At 33.6% G+C, this 27,303-nt stretch overlaps 3 protein-coding genes across 7 annotated transcripts; all 3 read left to right on the forward strand.

The window, feature by feature from the left end:
- The first annotated feature begins 4,096 nt into the window (after positions 1–4,096).
- LOC121244728 (reticulon-like protein B21) lies at positions 4,097–7,618 on the forward strand. The gene is made up of 9 exons (XM_041142926.1): positions 4,097–5,432; positions 5,522–5,572; positions 5,649–5,751; positions 5,879–5,953; positions 6,052–6,196; positions 6,323–6,392; positions 6,521–6,586; positions 7,188–7,310; positions 7,435–7,618. Exons 1-9 carry the CDS (start codon positions 4,301–4,303, stop codon positions 7,530–7,532), a joined length of 1,863 nt encoding a protein of 620 aa, XP_040998860.1. The 5' UTR covers positions 4,097–4,300; the 3' UTR covers positions 7,533–7,618.
- Positions 7,619–9,178: 1,560 nt separating this feature from the next.
- On the forward strand, positions 9,179–13,633 carry LOC121244672 (RNA polymerase II C-terminal domain phosphatase-like 4). 5 transcript variants are annotated; one of them, XM_041142845.1, is made up of 10 exons: positions 9,179–9,391; positions 9,471–9,685; positions 9,791–9,879; positions 9,953–9,994; positions 10,339–10,454; positions 10,772–10,952; positions 11,269–11,550; positions 12,173–12,360; positions 12,447–12,485; positions 13,070–13,633. In XM_041142845.1, the coding sequence occupies exons 2-10, from the start codon at positions 9,552–9,554 to the stop codon at positions 13,379–13,381; spliced, it is 1,383 nt and encodes a 460-aa protein (XP_040998779.1). In that variant the 5' UTR covers positions 9,179–9,391; positions 9,471–9,551; the 3' UTR covers positions 13,382–13,633. The 5 variants fall into 5 exon arrangements, with proteins under 5 accessions (XP_040998779.1, XP_040998777.1, XP_040998778.1 ...); XM_041142843.1 differs by having other exon boundaries at positions 9,180–9,391; positions 11,269–11,558; positions 12,175–12,360; XM_041142844.1 differs by having other exon boundaries at positions 9,180–9,391; positions 9,558–9,685; positions 11,269–11,558; positions 12,175–12,360.
- Positions 13,634–21,880: 8,247 nt separating this feature from the next.
- On the forward strand, positions 21,881–26,736 carry LOC121244678 (cysteine-rich receptor-like protein kinase 19). The gene is given in 8 exon segments (XM_041142852.1): positions 21,881–23,101; positions 24,504–24,647; positions 24,767–24,948; positions 25,076–25,286; positions 25,645–25,882; positions 25,967–26,117; positions 26,228–26,264; positions 26,267–26,736. Coding segments are annotated over 8 exon segments (2,331 nt in total). The 5' UTR covers positions 21,881–22,002; the 3' UTR covers positions 26,536–26,736.
- The last annotated feature ends 567 nt before the right edge of the window (positions 26,737–27,303 follow it).

The raw sequence follows: 27,303 nt of genomic DNA on the forward strand, positions 1-27,303 counted from the left end.
AAGGTTGTGGCTAGATGGGTTTGTGGGTCTCTCTCTTTTCAACGTCCTTTTCTTATCCAAGTTCACACCATCAAACCCATCTTTTCTTGTCCCTCTAAGCAGTTGTGATGATTATGCAGTAAATTGAAGATCAAATTGCAGAAACTTACTGTACTGAAACGTTTGGTAGGCTGAAACTTCGTACTGTCACATTGTCAACAGACGTATGGGGAATGTTCGGCCAAATGTCTGACTGACTGGTAGAGTCATGAATTCCCACGAGATGAACAGACACACCTCCACTGTTTTTTGCATCTGCATAAATGTAGCCCATATCATATCAACTAGGCCTGCACACAGCACAAACTAAAGTTTCAGGCCACCGACAGATGTCATGCAATCAAATTATATCTTCTCAATGAAATCTAAAAGAAAATAGTATTAGATTAAATTAGATTTGTTTTGTCTAAGCAGGAACCTAGAAATTAATAACAAGTACAGGAGATGATGCATCATGCATGCCTTGGTTTTTGATTATTAAGCTTAGAATCTAATTTTGGTCTCAAAAGGAGGGAGTAAATTATTTCACATGGCTACCTTGATTTTTAGAGTTACTTCTGTAATCCACTTCTGACAGATAACTAAGTCAGTAGGACGTATAAGCACTATATAATAATGGTATGATCGAGAGCCTTCGGAGGGGCTTGTAGCTGCACTGATCCTTTGGTCCCCCAAGCGTTTCTCTTGAACTTTGAATCCTTAAGGCCCGTTTGGATTTTCAGTTTAGTTGTTAAACTCATTTGAGTTTAACTCAATTTAGATTAATTTTAAATTAAGTCTAATATCCAAACACTTAACTGTCAAATTATTAAACTCATCTCAACTCAAAATTTCTTTACACATGAAACCCACATCTTTTTTCAATTCAACACTTCTTTTTACGTGAGACTGATAACTTTTTTTAATTCTCTATAAATACATCTAAACTTATCTTAATATCTAAACACATTTAAACTCATCTTAAGTGGACCCCATAAAACTTACTCTATCATCTAAACTTACTACTATTCATAAAGAACTTAACTCAGCTTAACTTAACCCAACTTCTAGACTCAAAGCTAATTTCAGCTCATCTCATTTTATCTTATCTAATTATTACAATTTTTCTAAATTTTCACACAAAATATAATAAACAATTCAACTTTTTCAAATCTTAAAACAATAATAATATTAAAAAATAATATTTTAACAATATTTTATTCAACTTTCATCTCAACTCATCTTATCTTAACTCACTATCCAAACTTAAGCTTAATACTTAATCTCCAAAGAAATACTACAATTATAAAGAGATTCATAAATTTAAATTTATAAATTAATGTAATTTTATGTGATACATTATATCTATTTTACAACACATAAAGTTATTGTTGGGAATAAGTGTAGCTAAGACTAACACGAAGTATAGTAGCAGAACTAAATGAAAGAAATTGATGACAATCACACAGAAAGAACACCAAGAATTAAGTGGTTCGACTCAAAATGAGCCTACGTCCACTGGTGGGGTCGGTATCGAAGATTTCACTATCAACAGAGATGGAGTACAGATCAATACAACAAAACTTCACAAGGAAGTTATCTCTCAAACTCTCTCTAAACTTCTCTCTCAAGAAAACACTAAAACAAGAGTAAAATGAATTCTGAAGTCCTTGGGAAGAGAAAGGCGCCGTTTGATATTTATAAGAAAAGTGAGAATTCACTTTTGTGAACATTGGCTCGAGCGAATCTCAAGCGAGTGTCGAGCGAACGTAGATATTCTGCACTTTGCTCAAGCCAACAGTTGTGCGAGAGTCGAGCGAAGCTCTCTGCCTGAACTCGCTCGAGCTGGGTGTCGAGTGAGTGTCGAGCGAACGTAGATATTCTGCACTTTGCTCAAGCCAACAGTTGTGCGAGAGTCGAGCGAAGCTCTCTGCCTGAACTCGCTCGAGCTGGGTGTCGAGTGAGTGTCGAGCGAAGCTCTCTGACTTGGATATTGCTCGAGCTGAATGTCGAGCGATACTTGAGCGAAGCTCTCTGTCTGAATTCGCTCGAGCTGAATGTCGAGCGAATGTCGAGCGAAACTTTCTGTCTGACTTCGCTCGAGCTGAGTGAACCTCCGCTCGAGCGAACCTATGACACTTGTACTGTTCAATCAGAATTCAAGCCACCTCATAACAGTTATATCATTTTATAAGTTTATTTTTACGAAATACTTTTATGGCTAAAGCATTTATCTAATTTAAACCCTCGACAGGAATTCCTTCTTTTATACGTTTATTTCACTGCTTCTAGTTACTTCTTAATTTGCACTGACTCTTGTTCATATCTTTGTGTTGATTAGCTCTAAATTGATAATTACTTAAATTCATGGATACTTCAGTATACATGAACTGGGTATGTATATATTTTGCCATGAAAAATGATGAAATATGTGGAAGCTGGAAAGATGAGTAAAAAAAGGATTTTACACCACAGATGGATCTTATTGTTCTACAGATCTTAGAGGAACAATTCCATGATCTAACTCCAAAGTTAAATATTAATATTTTAAAAAAGAATAATTATCAAATATCTTGAAATTGAGGTAGTATTTTTAATCTATCATATAACATGTGACATTATAAATTAATCACTGTCTAATAGACTGTGAATATAATTTTTTATGTATTCTCAAATAAATTAAGAATGATGCGATTATACCGTCTTATTTTGACTGTTTATGTATTTAATTTTTTTTATTTACTGATCAAAGAAATGACTATTAGTGTATTGATGTATTTTTTTTTATTTTTTAAAAATGTTAAAAAATATAAAAATAAAAAGTTAAATTTATACTAGTAAACACTGGTTCAATCAGAGTGCATATTGATTTATTTATTTATTTTTAATATTTATTTTTTGCATTGTTATGGACTCTCACGAAGAAGTGATTAATAGACATAGAGTTTATGAGTTGTGAATAATAAATTTATTGAGATGAGTGTCAGTAATGTCTTGGGATTTGCATACTATATTGGGATTTAAAAGGGAATAGAATCAGATAAGCAGAAATCTACGACCATGACCACCTAACATTTTTGTTACCGTTGAAGCCAAGGAACAAGAAATTTTTACGAGTCACAACAAAGAGATGCTTCATTTAGGACAGACATTATTTTACAGCCCCGAAGTAAACGAAGAAAAAGGATGCAAACGTGCCTCCCACGATATATAGTAACTACTTTTGTCGACCTTTTCCATGATTTTCCATAGTCAATTAATTGGGTCGTCTACAGCTTTGACGACAAAATGAGTTGATAGAATTAAAGTCATTTCATTACCTGTCTCTTTCTGATTTTCCCAAAACAATTCTGTATTTTTATAGTTTTACAGGAAACCATTTTTTTCTTTTTTCAAAAAACAGGTAACTAAAGGGTCTACAACTCATTTTTCTTTTAATTTTGTTTTTTGAAAATTTATGAAAAATAACTTGCTTGTTTATCTCTTTTTTACAGTAAACTTTAGAATTCGGATATATCAGATTTTGGATCAATAGGATAATTCAAAGAGTGGTCTAAATATAGAGAGAATTTACAAAATTAAACTCATAAATCGACAAATTTACAAATCGCCAGATATTTTATAAAAAAAGGATCTTGAAAATTTTTTCATGATATAATTCATTTTTTTTATAAAATATTTACACAAAATTTATATATTTGAGATTTATATCTAGCATTACCTGACCTTAATAACTTTATAATATTACGTAGTAATATGAAATTGCCTTGAATCCTTACTAGATGAAACGGCAATAAGAAAGTTTCATAAATTTGGTATGGATTAAATTAGGGACTTGATAAAAATTGTAAACAAATACAATATAGAAGTTAAAAAGAGATATGACATCTCACCTTATCAGTCAGTGTCAGTTTCTTCAAGATGTGATTTACTACGAAGTTTACCTTCGGAGAGAAAAAAGTTGGGGGTGAGAGTGCCTTTCATGGTGTCATATAGACCATAAGAAATTAATATAATTGGAGATTATTTTAGTCGCAATCTTCATTAAAATAAAATTCTGCCATTGTAGTTCATGACCTGATCGTCATAAATTGCAGTGATGATGTAACGTCACTGTAGTTTGGATTCTTGTTCAGTCTAACCCTGGAAGTGGTACTGTTTTTGCGTATTTGCATATTTATACGGGATTTCCACGAACTTCTCCGTCCCACTGCAGTAATCATTACCAAAGAGACGTGAGGGAGGGAGAGAGAGAGAGAGAGTGCAAAGGAAGCAATTAGAGATGGATGTGGGTAGAAGGAGAAGTGTGGTGGCAGGGTCTGTGTGGGAGAGCAGGATGAAGATTGATGAAGTGAGAGGTGGGATTAAGGTATTCAATGGTGAAGAAGAAAGCTCTGAGGAAAGTATGGCCTCCGTAAATAATGGTGGTGGTGGGGATACTACAACAAGGTTAAAGAGAGGCCAAGCCGGTGCTGTGGCCACCAGTGGGAAGAGGAAGACATGGAAATCCGAGAGCTTTGATGGTTTTGACAAGAGCCCATTTCAGATATCCAAACGAAAACCTGAGCCGCTGAAAAATTCCGAGGAACAGTGCAAGGAGCTGACTGTTTCTGCCGAGGGAATCAAGAAGAGCCCAGCTCAGGCCAGGAAACTGAGATCTGAGGGAAGCAAGGAGGCTGGTGTTTCTGTTGAGAAGTTCGAGAGGAGCCCCATTCAGATGAGGAGGTCAAGATCCGAATCACTCAAGGGGGTCGGTGGGGAATCTGGCGGGGGAATTGAGAGGAATTCGGCGCAGTTGAGGAAGGTGAAGTCGAACTCGGTTAAGGCTGTTGAGGGAAGCGACAACGGGATTGATCAGAAAACTCCGGTTCAGCTCAGAAAGGCCAAGTCGGAGTTGAGTCAAACTGTGGATGATTCAGGGGAGGGAATTGGCGAAGATTTTGTTGGAGGAAATGAGAAAAGTGCAGTCGATGAATTAGGGACGGCTGGATCTGACGAAACTTGCAAGGAGTTTGGCATTTGCGAAGAAAAAGTTATAACAGATAGGACCGTGGTGAATTATGATCCAAAATTGGTGGTGAACAATGACGAGGACGACGATCGTGATGTTGTTGATGCAGAAGATGAAGAAGACGAAGAGGAGGTGGATGAGGAAACTGAGATTGATGTTAAGAAAATCAATGTTCCAGATCCCAAGAAGATTGTCACCGTAGAGAAGAAGGCTGTCGGTGAAGAAAATAAGGTTGTCAATGAAGAAAAAAAGATTGTCAATCAAGAGAGAAGGCTTCATCAAGTTAGTAGAAAACCAGTGATCACTGTAGAACAGTCTCCTCCACTTGTAAAACGTCGTGCTATGTACCAGAATCTATCAAAGCCCACTCTGAGGAACCAGGAATTCTCAAAACCCACTCCAAGTTTGTGTCTTTACTATCCTGCATTTGGAGTTTTCTTTGTGAATTTATCTGTAGGAATTTGGATTGAGCCTGACGGTTTTATGATCCAGGTTCTTATGAACAAACTTTTCCGGAAACCCACAGCAAATTGCAAAGTTTTGGTAAGTTCTGATTTTAGAAACATAGAATTTTCAGCAATTTTATCCTGAGTTAAGAGTACTACGTTTGAGGTTTCAGTGGACTTGGTAATGTGGAAAGAAGTCCCAAGATCAGCACTTGTGGTGCTAATTGGATCATTTTTCATATTCTCATCTTCCTACACAAAGGATCTCAATCTCAGGTTAGGAATCCACAGTAAAGGAAATTGATTTTTGACCTGAATTCTACACATTCTTTGAGCTGCTATATTCCTCTGGTTCAGAACAGGGCCCAGAAATGAAATCCTTTTTTAATTTTTGTATCTACAGCTTTATTTCTGTGATTTCCTACATGGGGCTTGTTTATCTTGCTGCCATTTTCATCTATAGGACCCTCATATGCAGGTAAATCCCTCAAACACTTGCCAATTAACCGGGAAACATACTTCCAATTTGGTCTCTTTCTAATAATTTTCCTTTCTATTTTCTGAATGAACAAACAGGGGAGTTGTATATATAGATGATGCAAGCTATGTGCTGGGGGAACAAGAAGCAATATGGTTACTGAGATTGGTTCTTCCTTACGTGAATGAGTTACTGTTGAAACTCAGAGCCCTTTTTTCTGGAGATCCTGCAACTACAATGAAGGTAATTTTTTCCTCATTATTTTTCCTTGGGAAATTTAATGAAGCTGGAAAAAGCGTTTCTTTTCTTCTTGGTTGGTTTGTCGGAATATGCAAAAGATGACAAATAGTCAAAGTGTGACAATGGCAGCTGGCAGTACTGCTCTTTGTTTTGGCCAGGTGTGGCAGCTGCATAACCATCTGGACTGTGGTTAAATTGGGTAATTTCCACTTGATTTCCTTTTTATTTTTTATTTTTTATTTTTCAAAAAAGAGAACTGAAATTACAGTGTGTGTTTTTATGTGGTTAACCTTTTGCTGACGCATTGTTATGCTCTCACTGCCTCAGGTTTTATGGGTGTTTTCACAGTTCCAAAACTCTGCTCATTGTACTCTGCACAGTTAACTGCAATTGGTAAAGTTCATCAATTTTAACTGTGGTTTCGTGTAAAATTCTGGTCTAAAAAGTCTGCTGTCTCTGCTCTTCATATGGTGCAAACTAAGCCATATTTCCCTCTTGCTGTCAGCATAATCTGGACAGATGCATTTAATTTCTACAAGCAAAATGGAATATAAAATCTACCCAACACGTGAATGAACAAACAAATTTATTTATATGGCTTATCTCTGCTATGGATGCATCATATTGAGATATTAGGAAATTGCATTTCATTTTGCCTATTGAACCAATTCTCACTCTCACCCACACAACGTCCCTCCCTCCTTGGATATTCCCAACTCCATGAGCAGTGATACTATAGTCAGAAAGAGATTTCACAGAAATAAACTCATAAACTAACGTGTATTCAAGTGATACGATAGATTTACTTTTACCACATCAATTTGTAAATTTACTTCTATGAAATCCTTTTGTGGTTAACATACTTCTCTTTTAATAAATAATAAGAAAAACTTGATTGTAATATATGATCTTTCACTTGGAAATTGGTAAGAGTATTAAGTATAGTTTGTGTTAGTCCTTTATAAGTCTTAAGTGTCCTAGTTTCCCATTGCAGCCAAATTTTGGGTTCGGCGCTTGCACGATATATGGGAGTCGTGCTCACACAAGAAAGCTGTTGCTGCAGCCATTGTTTTTCTGGTCTTGAACCTATCCTCAACTGTTGCACGCTTTTGGGAAGGTGAGAACTGCATGCTGTCTTTTAGGGTTTTCAGGTCCATCACTCATTATCAAAGTTGTTCATAGCTTTGGTTTTAGAACTTTTACAGCATCTGATTGAGAACTGTCATCTTGCATGCATGCAGTGTTCATGCTGTATGTGGCTTTCCGATGCTACCAGCAGTCTTCTTCAGTGAGATATGATTGGGGGGAAGATGAAGCAGGAGTTGAAGAAACTTCATGACAAGAAGGATCAGGAGGATCAATTTGAATATAGAGCAGTACATACACGTACAAGGGTGGCCAAATCATTAACCATTTAAGAGGGGGGGAAAAGTAGAAACACATTTTGTTGCTACATTCACTAATAATACAAAGGAATCTTTGTTGCTATAGTACTCAGCCATTAGAGTCGAAACTCCTACAAATTACAGTGTAAAAATCAGTTGATGCAGGCTGAAGTGGCTTTCGTAAGCATACGCAGTTAGATTGAAACACGAAACAAAACGCGTCATAAATGTAGATGCATGCCAGGGTAAGCACAAAAGAAATACTTTGATTTGAGTTTTTTTATGAATGCTTTTGTTTTACCATTAACTTGAACGATGTATTTATACACTGACTTATAAATACTAGAACTCTTTGATACAACGCCGCCTTAATTAGTTAAATCTATGAGTTGCATTTAGTTATCTTATGTTAATCATTCATTGCTGTCTCAGTATTTTCTCATATGATTATGTCTAAAAATTGACTGAAGTACTAAATTGGTAGGCAAAGATTATTACAAGAATAAATTTAAAGATTTTATATATACTGTAAGAATATCAGTTTGTCATTCTGATTATTTGGGTAAAAAGGTACAATATTTTCTCCTACAATTACAACCCATTGAGATTATTTAAGCTTTAAAAATATCCTTAATTTCACTTACTATATATTATACCTAAATCAAAGACAACACAGCCTTCTTGAAAACAAATGCATGTTATGGTGAAAAGTATAAGTAATATTAGGATCAAATTGATATGTGTGTGTGTATGTGTGTATATATATATATTTATAATCTTATTTATAAGTTGGTTTGGATAACATATCTAATAAAATATTTATGCCGTATAATTTAACTTGAAAGATAAATTTTAAAAATAAAATTTTACCATTTAAATGATGTAAAAGATATACTCTACACACTGATTTAATAAAATCCTGAAAATAAAAATTTATCATTTAAATAATGTGTTTTACGCATCGAGTTAAAAATGAAAATGCTATAAACACAAAGAAATGATATATATATATATCTATATATATAAAAGCCCCAGATTTACAAGTCTTGCACAAGTCCATTACAAAGAGAAATGATATTTGTAATTATGTAGTACGTAAACGTCACGCAATTCTTTTAAAAAAAATGAGTAAATACGTTATCTACATAAAAAAAAAATTAATTTTTTAATAATAGATCACACTTTTTTAAAATATTTACACATTCTATAACTATACCTAGGCTCAGTTTGTATTCACAAATCATCTCAATTTATTTCAACTCATCTCAACTCATTTCACTATTATTCATTATTATTCATCAACTTTAACTCACAAATCTCACTATTATTCATAACTCATCTCACTACTATTCACAATCCATTTCAATTCATCTCAACTCATCTTCGAATCCAAACAATACCCTAATATTATTCCTTTATAAAAAAAACTTATAGAAAATTTGTGCGTTTAAAACTTCTACCTTGCATTACTATTTGCTACATTAAAAAGTGGTAACCAGAAAAAAAAAAAAAAAAAAAAAAAAAAACGTTCGATTTTAATCCGTTTAACGAGTTCTCCAAAAAACAAAAAAACGGCCTTAAAAACGTATCTATTACTTGGACTTTTCCAGCGTTTTGGTGATCCTTTTCCGGCTTTGCCCTCCTCGTTCTCTGCTCAGACGACTCTTCTTTCTCGGTGCGGCGGCATCAGCAGCACTGGCCAAAGACAACTGTGGTGCTTGATTTGGCCTTTCAACCCTGTAGTTTTTCTCTACTTCGATTCGAATTTTGTGTTACCCCCGAGAGACTCAGAATACAGCCTAGACAAATCGAGGTAATATGCCCTTCCTTTTCTTCTTCTCCTCTTGTTTGTCTTCGCTTTGTTGGTGGTAATCAATCAAAACTCATTTCAGATCCAAATAAAAGGAATGGGATTGGAATTGGGTTTTCACTGTCAATTCATTTGGTTATGTTTGGTGGATTGCGCTTAACAAATGCAGATGAGCCTCGTGACCGATTCTCCGGTGCACTCTTCGAGCAGCGACGACTTTGCAGCGTTCCTCGATGCATCACTTGATTCCGGTTCTTCTGAAGAAGCTGAAGATTCCGATCAGCTTGAAACGCAAAGGTAGGTTCTCTGTTGGCTTTTGGGATTTTTCGATTTGGAATACATATACACACACACACACACACACATATATATATATTCATTTTTTTTTTCATTAACTGGCAGGGTAAAAAGGCGCAAAGTTGACAAGATGGAAAACACAGAGGAGCTTCAGGACCCAACTTCACTTGCACCCTCTCTAGAACAAACCGCAGGTAAATTCTCTCATTTAGTTTATTAGTTCTCTGGCCGTAGATTTGTGAGAAATGCCTTTTAACATCCTTCCAGCCAAATATTGGGAAAGACAGCACCAGACCAACTTATCAGAAGGTTATTTGCTACCTTTCGTCATGCCAATCTGATTTCTGGTTGCATAGCTTCATAATTATACCGTATAGATTCCTACATATTTATTTTTTGAAGCGCTGCTTTTGTGGATCTATGTATAAATGTACATACTAAACCTACATTTACACACTGTTATACACAACCCTGCAGAGCCATCACTCTGCCATATTCTATATCCTTCTCTGTGTGTGTGCCAGCTTCCATATTATTTATGAGAACTTACTGGACAACGACACACTGGATGTGCATTACTGAGTTTTACTTTCATCTGAGATTTATGCTATTTGGTTGAACTGAATTTATAAGGAATGTGTTATCTTTTGCAGAAGCATCCATGAAGAAGGATGTTTGTACGCATCCTGGTTCTTTTGGAGAGATGTGTATACTGTGTGGGCAAAGGTTGGATGCAGATTCTGGTGTGACATTTGGGTACATTCACAAGGTATGCATTTACTATGTTTGGTGATTATGGGTTTTCGTTACCTTTAATGCATATTGGAAAATATTATTTCAAGTACTTGTGAAAGCTTCCAATATGTTGTGGCATTATCTACTGCCAATTGGCTGCGCCCTTTCATCCACAAACTACTGATCCCCTAATACGAAAGAATTTTAAAATCAGAACTGGAGAGATGTAACCAACTTAGAATTTTTATCCATTTTTCCAAACATGCAAGAGTAAGATTTCTTGATTAATAGTGATATTTTATAGTCTCAAATGGAATATGGTTTGAGCCTATGCAACATCTGTATTTGTAGGGACTTAGGCTTGAGAATGATGAAATTGTCAGATTGAGAAACACAGACATGAAGAATTTATTACGCCATAAGAAGCTTTATTTGGTCCTTGATCTAGATCATACACTGCTAAATTCTACTCAACTTATACATATGTCACCACAAGAGGAATATCTAAAGAGCCAAACAGATTCATTGCAAGGTATTTCTGTAACCCTTTTTATGTGAGTGTGTTTTGGTAGTGTAAATAAGCATTTCAGAATATTACTGAGATTGTTTTTTTGGCTTTAACCATTTATTTCGTATTTCTGTAACCATTTCTTGTGAATTTGATAGGTTAATAGTTAGCTTTTACTTATCTCAACCTGCTGCTGCCACAGAATATGGCAGTTTTTTTTAATTGTTTTTAATAAAATTGAGTTTGGTTATGCCAGTTAATTTTCTCCTACTTTCTGGGAATATTAGGGACTTTTTTGTGCTTGCTGCCTTATGTAATTCAATAATTATGAAATGGACAGATGTCTCAAAAGGCAGTCTCTTCATGCTGAGCTTTATGCATATGATGACCAAGTTAAGGCCATTTGTTCGTGCATTTTTAAAAGAAGCAAGTGAACTGTTTGAGATGTACATTTACACAATGGGTGACCGGGCGTATGCATTGGAAATGGCTAAGCTGCTTGATCCTCAAAGAGAGTACTTCAGTTCTAGAGTTATATCACGTGATGATGGCACCCATAGACATCAAAAAGGTCTTGATGTTGTGCTGGGGCAAGAAAGTGCTGTTCTTATTCTTGATGATACAGAGAATGTAGGTACACTTGTGATCAGCTAATCTTTGCATTATTAAACTGGTTTTAATTATTACATGTGCAAACCAGTCCTGAAGTTTTCCTTCTGTGTATGACCTTCCCTTCACCCATCTTCTCCCCACAATAGGTGATGGTAGGGAATGTGCTTTCTTAAAAAAAAAAAAAAATTGTTTCTTTTTCCATAATGTGTGATGATTACAATGATTTTTCATAGTGAAATCACTCAAAATAAAAAGGAGCTTTCTCCATTAGTTTTCTCCTGGTGTATGTAGAAGCTCTTTGCAAAACCATAGAGATCTGTCTGAAGCTGTCAAAGTATGCACCCACTCCCTCTGTTTAAAGATATTATTGCAACAAAGGAGCTGAATGGGAAATTTTATGAAGTGTTTCATAGTGCCAGCTTGCCCGAGCTTCATTCTTTGATATGGTGTGCTCATTCTTGCTTCAAAGATGGATGAATAGTAAAAGATACATTGTATTTTATCTGATTCACTGGGTTTCATTTATGTTTCTTTGAACTTGCGATTTATCTTTGTAGGTTTTTGCGGACCACAATAATCCTGTTACTATAGGCTAGTCTAGCTAGAATTAAAAGGTTGCTATGCATTATTGTAGGCATGGACAAAGCACAAGGACAATCTGATATTGATGGAAAGATATCACTTCTTTGCTTCAAGTTGTCACCAATTTGGCTTCAACTGTAAATCTCTTTCTGAGTTGAAGAATGATGAAAGTGAGACAGATGGAGCACTTGTAACTATTCTTAAAGTTCTTAGGCGTGTCCATGGGATGTTCTTTGATGTATGTCCCTTTTTGTTTCTCTTTATTGATTATTGTTGTTAAAGTTTTGTTGTGTTATGTTTTAACATGGGGGAACCTTCTGGTAGGAACTTGAGGGGAATCTTGTTGACAGAGATGTGAGGCAGGTAATCGTCTTCTTGACAACCAAAACATGACTAATTTCATTCTGAGCTTTGTTTTCAAGTGTCCTATATTTTGTTCTTTAGTCCTGTTCTCCACTGGCAAGCTCACGTCAATTAGTAAAATCTAGTAGTCCTTCCACGAGGATGATATCAATAGAGTCCCATATTATGGGATTATAAAAAAGTGCGGAATTAAGGATTTTTTAAATATATTAAAGCTGGATGATTTGGTGTCTTATGCGTTTGTTAGATTCTTATTTTCTACCAACATCTATCTCCCTCCCTCCCTCCCTCCCTCTCACTCCCTCCTGCTTTTGGCTGGGTTCCACTTAATCTGGCATGGGTTCTGGCCTATTGGATAGTACTTAATCTGAAGTAATGCATTCCAATCATATGGTTCTTTTTTTTTTTTTTTTTTGATAAGTAACATCCCAATCATATGGGTCCCCTTCCTGGCCATGCATCAGCTTTAAACTGTTGTAGGTCAGCTTCAATAATGTTCATTGTCGATGACTTCATCTCTTTCATAAATTGTTGAATATTTTCTCGTTAATAATTTATTTTTTCCTGTATGTCATTCTCTGCAGGTGCTGAAAACGATTAGGAAGGAAGTCTTGAAGGGCTGTAAACTTGTCTTCAGTCGTGTGTTTCCCACCGGATTCCAGGCTGATAATCACCTTCTCTGGAAGATGGCAGAGGGTTTGGGAGCTTCATGTTTGAAAGAGCTCGATCCATCTGTGACACACGTGGTCTCAACAGATGCTGGAACAGAGAAATCTCGTTGGGCAGTGAAACATAAGAAGTTTTTGGTCCATCCACAGTGGATAGAAGCTGCAAATTATTTGTGGCAAAAGCAACCTGAAGAGAACTTTATTGTCAACCAAACTAAGAATCCATGACTGACCCTTTTAACAATCAGCGCTAACACTTGTTACTGATGCATTAGTTTGAGGTACTTAGCTACTCTCCAGCTCTGTAGACCAGCTCGTTTTAAATTTTGGAAGGGTTAATTATCTTTCATAGATAGGTGGACTCGGTTTTGATGATTTTAAATCGCCTAAAAGGGTCAAGAATTAACTAATGGTGGATTGATTGGGATACTGAATGTTGGATACTGCTCTAATTTTCTGTATATAAATTTTCTTTATCTTTTAGTGAGATGAACCTTAAATTACTAGAGAGCAGCTACCTCTCTCTCTCTCTCTCTCTCTCTCTCTCTCTCTCTCTTCAAGTTTTTCTTTGATATAATTGATTTTAATAATTGAACAACAGCTAGCCATCCCGAATAGCAGCCTGCATCAAGTATTCTTAATCTATGCTAAGACTCATATGTGCAGCTGGCTCATATGACATAAATATATATAAAGGGTAATGTTCTAACTACAAATAAATTTCATAAAAATAGATTTAACGTATTGCATGAAGTTACGTTTATTTGTGAGTTTATTTTTGTGAAATCTTTCACACCCAATTTCAACAACGTTGGTAATGATCTTGCGCGGGGGCAATCTGATCAACCGCTGTCTACTTCAGAATATATAGTAGAACATGGCCTTGAATTCATCCGGAAATGTTGAATATGTGTTGGGCTTTAGGATGTCTATATAATTTATCTGTCTAAAACAAGAAGGGTTCTTAAATATTTTGGGCTGGGTCGAACGCGTACAATCCTTTATAGATCGGTCAAGAAATTTATCTCAGGGTTGGCAAAACTTATATTGTAACAATAATCTCTTTAAGTACTCATAACTTGACATTTTCATTAAAAATTATGGTTTTGGAAAAGAGCAAGAAATGAATCGAATGAATTGAAAAGATGATACTAGAGAGAAAAATCATGTCCTTGGCTTTATAAAATGTCTTTAATTTGACATTTAAAAACTTAATTTTTGGGGTTGAAATTTTGAGGTGAAAAAAGAAACATTTTTTCAGATGAAGAGAATTTGTTGTTTTAGAGATTTTTAGAGGGTAATGGAGAGAGGACCTTTATATATATATATATATATAAATGGAGGTTATTCAAAACTTTTTGTAATTTTCTAAGGAAGCTGGTATTCAAAATCTTTTTGGGGAGGTGGGGGGAGTCTCATGTCAAATATTATTTGAGATGAAAATTACATGTGAATATAAAACTGGACAATGCCTCCAATCAATCTGGGAGATGATCCTAGCCATACACTAATCAATAACATAGAACAATTAACTTTGATTAGGATTCGTTTGAATATTGAGATGATTTCAGATGATCTGAGTTGATCTATAAATAATAATATTTTATGAATCTCATTGACATATATTTAAATCTAAATAAATTGAGATATGTATTTGAATTAATACTTGAAATAAATTGAGATAAGTTTAACTTTTTATAAAAAGTTAAAAACATAATAATTACTATCGATAATTAATTTAAAATAAATTAAAATGATCACAACTAAACATAGTCTTAACCCTCTTAACTATATAAAAGTCCCCAAAAGCCGGGAATTGAAGACTTTTATATGATAATATTCCTAGTTAACCTAGATCAGCCTAGAACCATCAGATAGATCATCATCGATCCAGCTCCATTAATGCTAGCCAGCTAGCTCTGCATGTGATTACCAATAATTTAGCCCTAATAATGTCGTGAAGAGTGATCATGAGATGATTGCATGCGTGTGGGACTCCATGATCTCTATACTAGTCTGAGAGTTTTGAATACTTTTGAAGGAAATATCATGATCATGGACAGCGAACGTACGTACCACACGGAAAACTATGTGGGGGAAGAGGAAAATATATATAGGTGCATGCATTAAATACTTATTGGAAGACCCAAGTTGAGATTTTGGAAAACATTTTTTCTAATTTCCGAAAATATTTAACGAACAATATTTTTCAATTGTATGCAGAAAGATATAGAAAAACAGAAAGTTGCAAGCAAAAGTTCATGTTTGGCACAAAATTACATGAGAAGAGAAATATTTTAATCATAAAAAGATTTCATATAAATGAATTCATAAATTAAAATAACTTGATATAAAACGTTAGATTGTAGAGTTATTTTATTATAAAAAATATATATAACATATATATTACATAATATTATTTATTTATTTATTTTATTTGCAACATTGCCTTTTATCTTCAATTATCTTAAATTTCAGGTGGAAGAACTTGCACGCTAAATGGTGGGTAAATGTATTTATGATATTGTCAGCATAATCAATTATGTGGGGAAAGAAGAAAATATAGGTGCATGCATTAAATACTTATTGGAGGCCCATGCATGCAAGTTGAGATTTTGGAAACATTTTTTCTAATTTTGAAAAATATTTAACGAACATATTTTTCAATTGTATGCAGAAAGATCTGAAAAAAAGAAAGTTGCAAGCAAAAGTTCATATTTGGCACAAAATTACATGAAAAGAGAAATATTTTAATCATAAATAGATTCTATATAAATAAATTTACAAACTGATATAGCTTGATATGACCGTATGTTAGATTGTAGAGTTATTTTATTATAAAAAATATATATAACATATATATCATATGAAGTCACGTTAGTTTGTAAGTTAACTTTTATAAAATCTATTTGTGTGAATCATGTAGCCAAAGTCTTGATGATCATGAGAATCATGCCACAAGCTGGTGGAGATGAAACCCAGTTAAGAGGAAGCATATTATTTCTTTGGATTTCATATCATGATGATTGGGTGCTACACACACACATATATATATATATGAATTCTATTTATTATCCTCACACACCATATATTATATTTTTTTATTTTTTTATCTTACTAAATATGTGATATATAGATGATGAGTAGAAGAATTCAATAAATTTAAGAAAAATTAAAAATTAAAAAAAAAATATGATATGTAGAGATAATAAATAGCAAAACATATATATATTATTTTATTTATTTTATTTGCAACATTGCCTTTTATTTTCAATTATCTTAATTTTCATTCGGAAGAACTTGCACGCTAAATGGTAGGTAAATGTATTTATGATATTGTCAGCGTAATCAAATAATTATCAGCTGATAGAGTTGAATTTGAGTGGCCATTGTGCATGATAGCTCATCATATTATATATATGTGGCCTATATATGTATTTAGTACTTCTGGATCAGCTGAGTCCCTTCAATTCTTTCTTGCTCTATTATTTTATTTATATCTACCTTTTCATACATCTTCCTAAGAAAAGATATTTATAACTATGAATTATATTACCGTTACGTAATCGCTTTAAAAAAATAAAAAAAATATAAAATTTATATAAAAAATTAATTTTTTAATAATAGATCCCACATTTTTTCAAAACGATTACCCGACGTTTACGTACTTCATAATTATATGCAGAATTATTCTTTCTTCATACCCGCTGGTCACTTGAGAGTTTTCCAATAAATAAATAAATGATTTTTTTTTTTTTCAAAATAAGGCTTAATTTACGCAAGCAATCAGGAGTTTAGGACCACCTCCTCTCCGCAACTTAACCTAAAAAAATGTAATATGAAATGAAACCATCTATTTCAATAAAATAAAAAAAAAAACCAAAAAACGAAAGTGGCACGTAATTGTCGAAAAGAAAAATAATATTTACAATTTTAAGATATGTAAGTCTTGTGCACTTTCTTTAAAAAAATAATTTAATTTGAGACTTAGATAAAGAAAATTATTTTTTTAATAATAAATCTTATTTATTTTTTTTAAAAATGCACATAATTTGTACATCTTAAAATTGTATTTAATGTTCCGAGAAGAGAAATTCTATTTGCAGTCTCTAAGTAGAGACTGTATGTGCAAGTATATTATTAAATGTGAGAAAACATCATTTTAGGAGGAATAATTTAATAATTTTTAAAAATTTTAAACTTAAAATAACCTAGACTTACATTACAATTTTTAAACAAGAACTGTAACTAATATTACTCTTCCGAGAATTATGAGTGTGTAGGACAATTTTTTTCAAGCTTTCTCGTACTATACAGATGTGCCAGTTGACAACTTAGATAGAGATAAGTTCAATTATTTCTCGCAAAATATTTAATTTTCCAAATAAATGTCTTATTCAAATGACAAGATCAGGTGTTATTTTGTTGAATAAGTCATGCGGTCTAATCACCTAAAAACCAGACACGTATCTAAATATATCGAGATGTGTATAGCACGGATTAATGTAGCATGTTTGTTTTTTTTTTTTTTTTTGTTTTTCTTGGGGAGCATGGGCATATCAGTATTATACGGTGGAAAATGGCGCAACACATCATTCAAAACAGTTATCCATTTTTGTATGAAGTCAATGTGCGTGACAATATATATATATATATGACTTTCATGACATTAGGGTATAGTCATGACTCATCACAAATGCCTTTCTTGTTATTTTGTACTGTTGTTGTATAGAGTCCTAGACAATAGTATTATACGTATTTATTGATAATGACATACTTTAAATAATTTTATATGTTAATAATTCAAATGAAAACTACTTATCAAAAAATAATTTAAATGAAAGGTACGTAAAATATACTGGATTGCAAGTATAATATGCAGTTGAAAATGATAAAATCTAGAAAAATTCTATTATCAAATCGATATGTAAAGCACACCTAGTAAAGTACTTACATGACATAATTTGATTAAAAATATAAAATATAAAATTTGAATGTTACAAATCAAATTTTATTATTTAAATGATATAGAATATGGTATGCTCTACTCTAGCTTGATAATAGAATAATTTTAAAATCTAGAATGAAGAACGTTATTTCTCTATCTGTCTGCCTAACTCAAGTAGAGAAAACGGGTCTAAAAGATTAGAGTTGGGAGTAGAGGAAAAATAAATCTATGTATAAAGCGGATACATACGGATAGAGTAAGGTCTCGTTTAGATATATAAATGAGATGAGATGAGAAATATGTGAATAATAGTGAGATAATTTGTGAATGATAGTAAAATAGTTTGAGTTAAAAATGTTTTATGAGATTTTGAAAAATAAGAAAAAAAATAGAATAAAAATATTATAAAATTAAAATATTGTCTAGATTAAAATATGTATAATTGCTGTGTATGTTCCTTGTTCACTGGTATTGTTTGGATTATTAGTGGTGTTGACTAATTTAATTTGTTGGTTTAATATTGACAAACATCTGACGATCGACAGTGGCCCAAATCATGTGCTTAAATTAATCAGAGTTTATTTGGCCTTATTAATAGGCCTAATGAGAATAGTCAAAATCAAATCAGAATAATTGATATTAATTCTTCATCACCTAAAGACGACAAGATTAATTCTAATGTTTTTAATGGAATCTGCCCCTAATTAGGTGAAATTTTTAGAGAAGTGGTGATAGGTACTGCATAGGGGACACCTTAGGCCTATGTTTGTTTTCGTAAATATAAGATGAGATGAGTTGAGATGAAAATTAAAATTAAATAAAATATTATTAGAATATATTTTTTTAATATATATTTTTTTTAAATTTGAAAAAGTTAAATACAACATAAGCTTCATAGAAAATAAATAAATAATATCTCTAAATATGTTAATAAAAAGTTGTTTGAAATCCCAATTATAAAACCTTTTTTTCTCTTAAGTTAATTATTCTACTATCATATCGGTATAAAACATGTCATCCATATAATTTAAATAGTAAGATTTGATTTGAAATATTCAAATTTTAAAATCTCTCTTTCAAATCAAAGCATCTCCACCAATTTTTTTTTCCTCTTTTTTTCAATGGTTGTGTTTCTCCTTTTTTTTTTTTTTTTTTTTTTTGTTATCATCATTTTCAGCATGCACGTGAGCGCGACAAGCTGCATGCATGCTGCCTTATTGAAAAGAGGACAAGGACAAACAAAAGCATCTATCTAATGATCTTTGTTTGCGTTCGCATCATTTCAGAGATTTTTGAAGATGCATTATGGTGTCATGCGATGAGAATATTGGCACGCACCCATGTGAAATCGTTACATCCATCTCTATTCTCTTGGCCCTTCCTTCAAAAGATCGAATTGTAAAGATCATTGGATTCATTACATTAATTAATTGAAGGCTAATTTGTCTTCAAATCGTCATGCTTAGTTTACTTGTATTCTCTCAAATTATTTCTCTCTATAATTAGAGAGAAATTCTTTAGTTATAGAAAGATCTCATAAAAGTAAATTCACAAAGTGACATGACTTCATATGATATGAACGTCGTTAGATCTATTTTACAATAAAAATAATTATATAATATAATGTAACACATCAAACCACATGAATTTATGAGTTTACTTTTATTATAAAGTAAATTTAACGTATGATATAAAACTATGTCAATTTATAAGTTTACTTTTATAAGATTTATTTATGATTAAAATATTTCTCATAATGATAATTATTACATCATCCAATTCAATTAGGAGCATCTCTATTCATTTTCCACCAGTTTGCATGCTGTGTCAAATTTTTTGACCCATTCTCTTTGTATGCAAGCTTAGTTAATATTGGAGAAAGACAAAACAACAATGATCTCGCGAAATAACTTCTACACGCATATAAAGCAGATCTCTGGTGCTATTTACTCTTCTATTTTTGTTCTCTCAACAAAGAGAAGCCCTACCATATGTACTGAGACCCAGCTTATAAATAGTACAGAGAGAACAACTATCATATAAAATCTTAACACGTAAATGATTCATTTTAAGTGGATCTCACAAAATTCATTTTACCATATCAATTTATTATTATTCATAAAGAACTCTATTCAATTCAACCTCTAAACGATATCTTAATTTGCATGGTGCGACAAAGATGGATGGATATTTTTCGTGAACAGAAGGACTTGGTCAAGTTTGGCCACCAAAATTAATGGTTCTTCGTATACCTTCACTCTACATGGCCAATAGTCATCCTAGTGTTTTCTTCTTCTTCTTTTTGTTTTTGTTTTTAAAATATATATATATATATATATATATATATCCTCAGCATAATAAGTAATTCTATTGACAAATACATAGGTGCGGATAATACACTATGTATATTATTATTGATGTGATACTATTTGATTTATAAAATTTAAAAATTCTGATATATCAGCCATTTGCAGTATGTACTCTATACTCCTTATAAATATAATTAATTTTTTATATAATAATATTGTATTCAAAATCTTTAGTACTTAATTTAATAAAAAACAAAATTAAAGCTGCATGCACGACACGTCTATTTTGGCACGTACTTTTTTCATGCCTTTCTTATCCGCTTGGTTATTTCTTGAACCACAGGGTTTCCCATTATTTAATATTTATGTGGCGGTGAGTAATTTTGGATACTTAGAGTAATTCATCTCATGTTATTATTATAAATTTTTATATAACATATAATAAAAAATTTTAATTTTTTAAAATTTTAAAATAATAATAATATTATAATAAAATTTTATTCAACTTTTATATAAAACTATATCGATCTCCGCTATCCATATCGCAGCTGAATGTACGCTACTCTCCTATCACAAGTGCAAGGGTCTGACTTCGCAAGCATCTGTGTCGACGCGATTGACCTCTTCCGACTCGAAGTCTTTTTATTAGTTCTTTAGAAAGCAACCAGAAATTTTAACAATTCCGTAAAATACAGGAGATTGTAAAACTGATTAAATACTAGATCATATAGACCCTAGTAATTAAGTTTAATGTGGGAATTAAATTTGTCTTTTTTTTTTAAAAGAGAGTGTGCAAGATTTGAGAGATTGTATTTAATATTATTCTACTATTTTTATTGGAATGGAAAATTTTTAAATTATAATAGAAAATCAATCAGAAAAAGAAAAATATATTTAAAAAGGAAAATCGATTAATCGTGTGCTTTTTTGTTATGAAAGTAATGAGGCGAACTTGAATTTTGAATATTTTGTGTCTATTTTATTGGGATTTTTTTGCTAATTGGTCGGATCTACTAATATTAGATGATTTTTTTAAGATAAAAATCTTAGGTTGCGTTTGATGTTGAAACCTTAAGATTACGTTTAGATGTTGAATTGAAATGATAAAATATTTTTAGAATATTTTTTTTAATATTATTATTATTTTGAAATATTATTTTAATTCTAATTTTTTGAATTTTTTCTGTTATCTTTTTTTATTCAAGTTTAACAACCTATAGCCCCACCAACTGACCACATATAAATTCACCGGGCCCCACAGAGTGATTATAACACGTGGCATGTGCCCACGACCATGCAAGGTAAATGGCCCCATACCTTTTATTGCTCTGGCTACTTGATTGAAATTACTAATAGGACTCATGTGTTACAAGCCGTCGGATCAGAGTCGGTCAATGAATCCAAATGATGGTAAGACTGTCGGATTAGAAGTACATGAAAAAAAGGATCTGGGACCGACAAGAATCCATCCCCTGCTTTGCCGTGTGCACAACTTTTCTCCTCCAGAATTCTGCTGGAACATCTCTATCTTCAAGTGCTTGGTCATTTCCCTGCGCATGCCTTTGTGTTATATGTGTTGACAACATTCTTCTATGTCGTCCAAACTGGTTGCCCTCTTCCTCCTCATCCTCCTATATCTCGCTCTCAAATGCCACTGTTCAACCCCACAATCACGGGTCAAAGCTGGCTACTATTATACGGGTGACGGAAATTTCATTTCCGATTTAAATTCTAAGCTTTTCACGCACCTTATATGCGGTTTCACTTTCGTTAACTCCTCCACCCACCATCTCTTCATCGACTTCTCCACCGAACAACAATTCTCTACCTTCGCCGACAACGTAAAAACCAAGAACCCGTCCGTTACAACGCTTTTGTCGATATGGGTTGGCCGAGAGCTTTTGCTAAACTTCTTCTCAATGATAAACCAGTCCTCTTACAGAAATTCTTTCGTTCAGTCTTCCATAGAAACAGCTAGGCTTTATGGGTTGCAAGGTTTAGACCTTTCTGGGGTTGAGCCAACAGGAAGTAGCTCGGATATGGCCAACATTGGTACCCTTTTGGACGAGTGGCGAGTTGCTGTAAATTCTGAGGCAAAAAATTCAAGCAAGCCAGAGTTACTCCTGGTCATGTCCGGCAATCGTCTGCCAGCTTTGGGTTCAGTGATTTACCCAATTGATTCCATGAGGAGGAACTTGGATTGGGTACATGTATTAGCGTACAATTACTATTTGCCTGCAGGTAGGGACAGAGTCACATTCTTTCATGCTGCTTTGTATGGCCCTTCGAACATGGCTAATACGAATGATGGCATAAATGAGTGGAAGACAAGAGGTTTTTTGCCGAGCAAGTTGGTCTTGGGGTTGCCTTACCATGGCTATGCGTGGAAACTTTTGAGCCCCCAAAAGAATCCAATGGGTGCAGCCTCTACGGGTCCGGCGGTCACAAAGGACGGTGCCGTGAGCTATAAGTGGTTCAAATGGTTTATTAGAAACAATGCTCAGGAAGCAGTTTCCGGCTATAATGCTACTTCAGTGGTGAATTACTGCACGGTTGGGTTAACTTGGATTAATTACGACGATGTGGAGGCTATTAGAGCTAAAGTTTCTTATGTAAAGCAAAAGGGTCTGCTTGGTTACAACGTGTTTCAAGTCGGCAATGATGACGATTGGGTGCTTTCTAGAGCAGCAGGTTGGTTACATATTATTTCTTAAGAAAATATATTTATAAGTCTTATTTTTTACATATGACGTGTTGAATTCCACGTGATGTGTTTCTTTTATTCATTCATTTTCTTTACTTTTATGACCAAGTAATTACAGGAAAGAAAATAACTTTTCCTGACTTTATGGGAATAAAAGCAAAACCAACCTGTAAACATAAAAATAATATAATGGTTTATTTTCACTTATCAAAAAAAGGTAGGACTCTTTTGCAAAATTCAGGAATTTAGAATGAATTTGCAGGATTGGTCGGATATGAATGACTAGCGCCATCTGCATGCGCCGACTGTGTTGAATTGATCTTGGCTTATGAATAAGTAGGCAAGATAGACATGAGATCATAGAGAATCATAGATCCAAAAGATCTGTATATGTACAAGACCTTTAAATTCATGCAGCTGCCCCGCTAGCTATCAATGGCTTGTAGTAGTCTGGTCCATGCACCATGAACAAAAGGGTGGGACTACAAGCTATATATGATGTCACCAACATGGGCAACCTCTTTAGTGGCGAGTAGCTGTAGAGTCCGAGTCTAAAAATTCTAGCCAACAACAACTGCTCTTGACTGCTGCAGTTCATTAGTCGCCAGATTTAGGATCAATTTTTTTCCCAGTAGAGTCAATGAAGAGTAACTTGAATTGGTTAAATATTATGGCTTATGACTACCATGCAGCTAAGCGGGATAACGTCAGGCTGCTCATGCGGCTTTGTATGATCCAGCGAGCCAGCTCAATACACATTATGGTATCCGCACCTGGACCTCTAGGGGCTTATCCACAGGCAAGTTGGTTTTGGGATTGCCTTTCTATGGCTATGCGTGGAATCTCGTAGATTCCTAGGACAACGCCACAGGTGCACCAACCACAGGTCCAACCATCACAACCGAAGTAGATATAACCTTTAAGCCAATCAAAGATCATATTTGGATATATGGGGCTGCTATAATGTACTATTCCACTTATGTGGAAAATTACTGCATAGCTGAATCATTTTGGATTGGTTTTGATGATGTGGAGGCTGTCAGAACTAAGGTTTCTTATGCCAAGGAAATGAGGTAGCTTGGTTATTATATCTGGCAAGTATCCAACCATGATGACAATTGTGTGCTTTCTCTAGCTGCAGGTAGGAATTAGAACATAGTAGTGTCTCTTCAGAACGTATTCATTCCTGATACATAATTTGTAGATCATATCATTCTAGTTAAGTATGTAACTGGTGACATTAATTAAACCATTTATGTTTACCCTGGTTTAGTTCCTTTTGCTAATACATCATCAACGGCTTTTACAATTGGTAAATGATAAGGTTCAAATTGGTTAATTTTACGATATGCTTCTACATCTCTGATTGTGAAATGATTTGACCATCAGCAGAGGAGCTTGGTGATGAAAATCAGAACCAAAAGGAGAGATTGTTAGTGATTGTCTTGGTTTCGAGTAGTGCTACGATTGTTCTCCTCCTAGGCTCAGTGTGGGTGATGTGTTATTTGAGGAAGAGAAAGGTCAAATCTGCTGGTAATTTCTTTTGTCCTAGTTGTAACTCGGAGTTCAGATAAGACTCTGCTTAATTCCACATATATTGTAAATTGATATCTTTAAACATTTTTTCTCTTATTTGTCCTCTTCGGTTACAGGGATTGTACTGAAGGCAAGGAAAGAACAAGAAGCCAAAGTAAATGGTATAGCAACTTCTGGAAACTTAAACACCAATGTTCCGGATCTTGAAGTCTATAGTTATGCTGTTATCGAGATGGCTACGAATAAATTTTCATTTGAAAATAAGCTAGGAGAGGGTGGATATGGTCCTGTTTACAAGGTAAACTTTTTTAGTGCTTGGTAATCTATAATTAGACAATGCCTAGTTATCAGATACCGGGCTGCTGCATATATGCCGCATTTTCTACCTTTATAACACTAACCATGGATGGGTGTGTATGCTGCAGGGTGTACTAGCAAACAAACAGGAAATAGCAGTGAAAAAACTTTCAAAAGCTTCAACACAGGGGTTTGAGGAGTTCAAGAATGAGGTTACACTAACAGCAAAACTGCAACATGTCAATCTTGTGAGAGTATTGGGATTTTGCATTGAAAGGGATGAACAAATGCTGATCTACGAGTACATGCCAAACAAAAGCTTGGACTTCTACCTCTTTGGTAAGAATCCTATCTGTTCATAATTAGCATAATGTAATTTGTTTTGCAATGTTTCTTAATTTTTTAGTGTTGAAATAGAAACAAATATCCATGCCCCACATGTGCCCCAGTTCAACATATATGAAAGAGGTGGCAGTTGCAGTATGAGAAAAGAATTTTTTTTTTATTCTTGGTGGCTGGTGCCATCCAGAGTTAAGCTTAAATATAAATCAAGGTGAACTTAGCTTTAGCTTAAGCTTTAGAGGGGGTTGACAAATATTGTTCTGGTTCTGAAAGTACTTGTGAACTTATTAGCATTTTGCTCATTTGTTTAAGTCATTGCTCCGAAAACTAGTATTTCATTATAGAATTGATGCAGACAGTGCCAGACGATTTCTTTTGGATTGGAAAAAGAGTGTTCATATAATCGAAGGGATTACTCAAGGACTTCTATATCTCCAAGAATACTCGAGATTGACAATAATCCATCGAGACCTGAAAGCTAGCAACATATTACTTGACAATGAAATGAAGCCTAAGATCTCAGATTTTGGTATGGCAAAGATTTTCAGTAAAGATGAATATGAAGCAAACACCGACCGAATTGTGGGAGCATAGTGAGTATTCTTCCTATTAAAGTTGAATAATTTAAGCATTCTTTTCATCCGAGACTAATTGTTGTATACAATTTACCACTGCAGTGGTTATGTTTCGCCGGAATATGTTAAAAAAGGTTTATACTCTACTAAATCCGATGTTTACAGCTTTGGAGTTTTGATCCTACAAATCATAAGTGGTAAGAAGAATGCCTGCTTTTATGGTCTAAATGAAGATTTGAACCTCCTCGAATATGTAAGTTGGTTCAACACTCTCTTCCATAATATATAAGTATGAACAAAAATCAAATTTATGCTTATCATGGTCAGTAACATTAATGTGTGGGGAATTTTCTGTAATTTCAGGCATATGACTTGTGGAAGTCAGGAAAAGGCATGGAGTTATGGATCCATCTCTAGATGATACAGTTTCATCATGTAAACTAATCAGATGTCTTCAAATAGGTCTTTTATGCGTTCAGGAAAATGCAACTGATAGGCCATCCATTTTGGAGGTTTCTTCAATGCTAAAAAGTGAGAATGCTGCTCTTACAATCCCCAACATTCCTGCTTTTTCTACAAAAGGAAACGAAGATGAGGGAATCAAATCTCAATTCCAGCTAGAAGATTGTTCCATCAATGATACAACACTCTCCCAAATGGTAGCTCGGTAACTAAGCAAGGAGCCCTTTATCTTCTGAAATATAGTTTCATAATTGGTGAGAAAACTCTGCATATTCTTAAGAGAGAGATATATACATATACGCATAGAAGATCCACTTTAGATTCTTATCATAATGTACTACTTGAAGTTTTCATTGTCAATTACCCAAGTCATGTGCTTAAATTAATCAGAGTTTATTTGGAATTATTAATAGGCCTAATTGTATCAGTCAAAATCAAAGCACAATAACTTATATTAATTCTTCATCACCTAAGCACGACAACATTAATTCTAGTGTTTTTAATGGAATCTACCCCTAATTAGGTGATATTTTTAGTGTGGTGATAGGTGCTGTACACGGGACACCTTAGGCCTATGCTTGATTTAGCAAAAATGAGATGAGTTGAGATTAAAATTAAAAATTAAATAAAATATTATTAGAGTATATTTTTTTAATATTATTTTTATTTTAGAATTTAAAAAAGTTAAATTGTTTATTTTATTATTATGAGAGTTTAAGAAAGTTGTAATGATTAGAAATAGTCAAATTACTTGGCTAGTTTGGTTACATAAAACTAAACTATCTCATCTCATCTCATATAATCATTATAACTTTTCAAACTCCTAGACAAAATATAATAAACAATTCAACTTTTTTAAATCTAAAAACAAAAATTATGTTAAAAAAATTATATTATAATAATATTTTATTCAACTTTCTTCAAAATATCTCATCTCATCTCATCTGAACTGTGTAACCAAATGAGGCAGTGTGTCT

Source organism: Juglans microcarpa x Juglans regia, chromosome 8S, assembly GCF_004785595.1.
Source record: "Juglans microcarpa x Juglans regia isolate MS1-56 chromosome 8S, Jm3101_v1.0, whole genome shotgun sequence".
In the NCBI taxonomy this organism is placed as follows: Eukaryota; Viridiplantae; Streptophyta; class Magnoliopsida; order Fagales; family Juglandaceae; genus Juglans; species Juglans microcarpa x Juglans regia.

What these genes read in the sequence shown, in the direction of transcription:
- LOC121244728 (XM_041142926.1), top strand. Translation starts at nt 4,301, where the DNA reads ATGGATGTGGGTAGAAGGAGAAGTGTGGTGGCAGGGTCTGTGTGGGAG. An exon ending in ATTCTCAAAACCCACTCCAA is followed by an intron (nt 5,433 to 5,521) that starts GTTTGTGTCTTT and finishes TTTATGATCCAG; the next exon opens with GTTCTTATGAACAAACTTTT. An exon ending in TGCACAGTTAACTGCAATTG is followed by an intron (nt 6,587 to 7,187) that starts GTAAAGTTCATC and finishes TTCCCATTGCAG; the next exon opens with CCAAATTTTGGGTTCGGCGC.
- LOC121244672 (XM_041142843.1), top strand. Translation starts at nt 9,552, where the DNA reads ATGCAGATGAGCCTCGTGACCGATTCTCCGGTGCACTCTTCGAGCAGC. An exon ending in CCAAACAGATTCATTGCAAG is followed by an intron (nt 10,953 to 11,268) that starts GTATTTCTGTAA and finishes TGAAATGGACAG; the next exon opens with ATGTCTCAAAAGGCAGTCTC. An exon ending in TCCATGGGATGTTCTTTGAT is followed by an intron (nt 12,361 to 12,446) that starts GTATGTCCCTTT and finishes ACCTTCTGGTAG; the next exon opens with GAACTTGAGGGGAATCTTGT.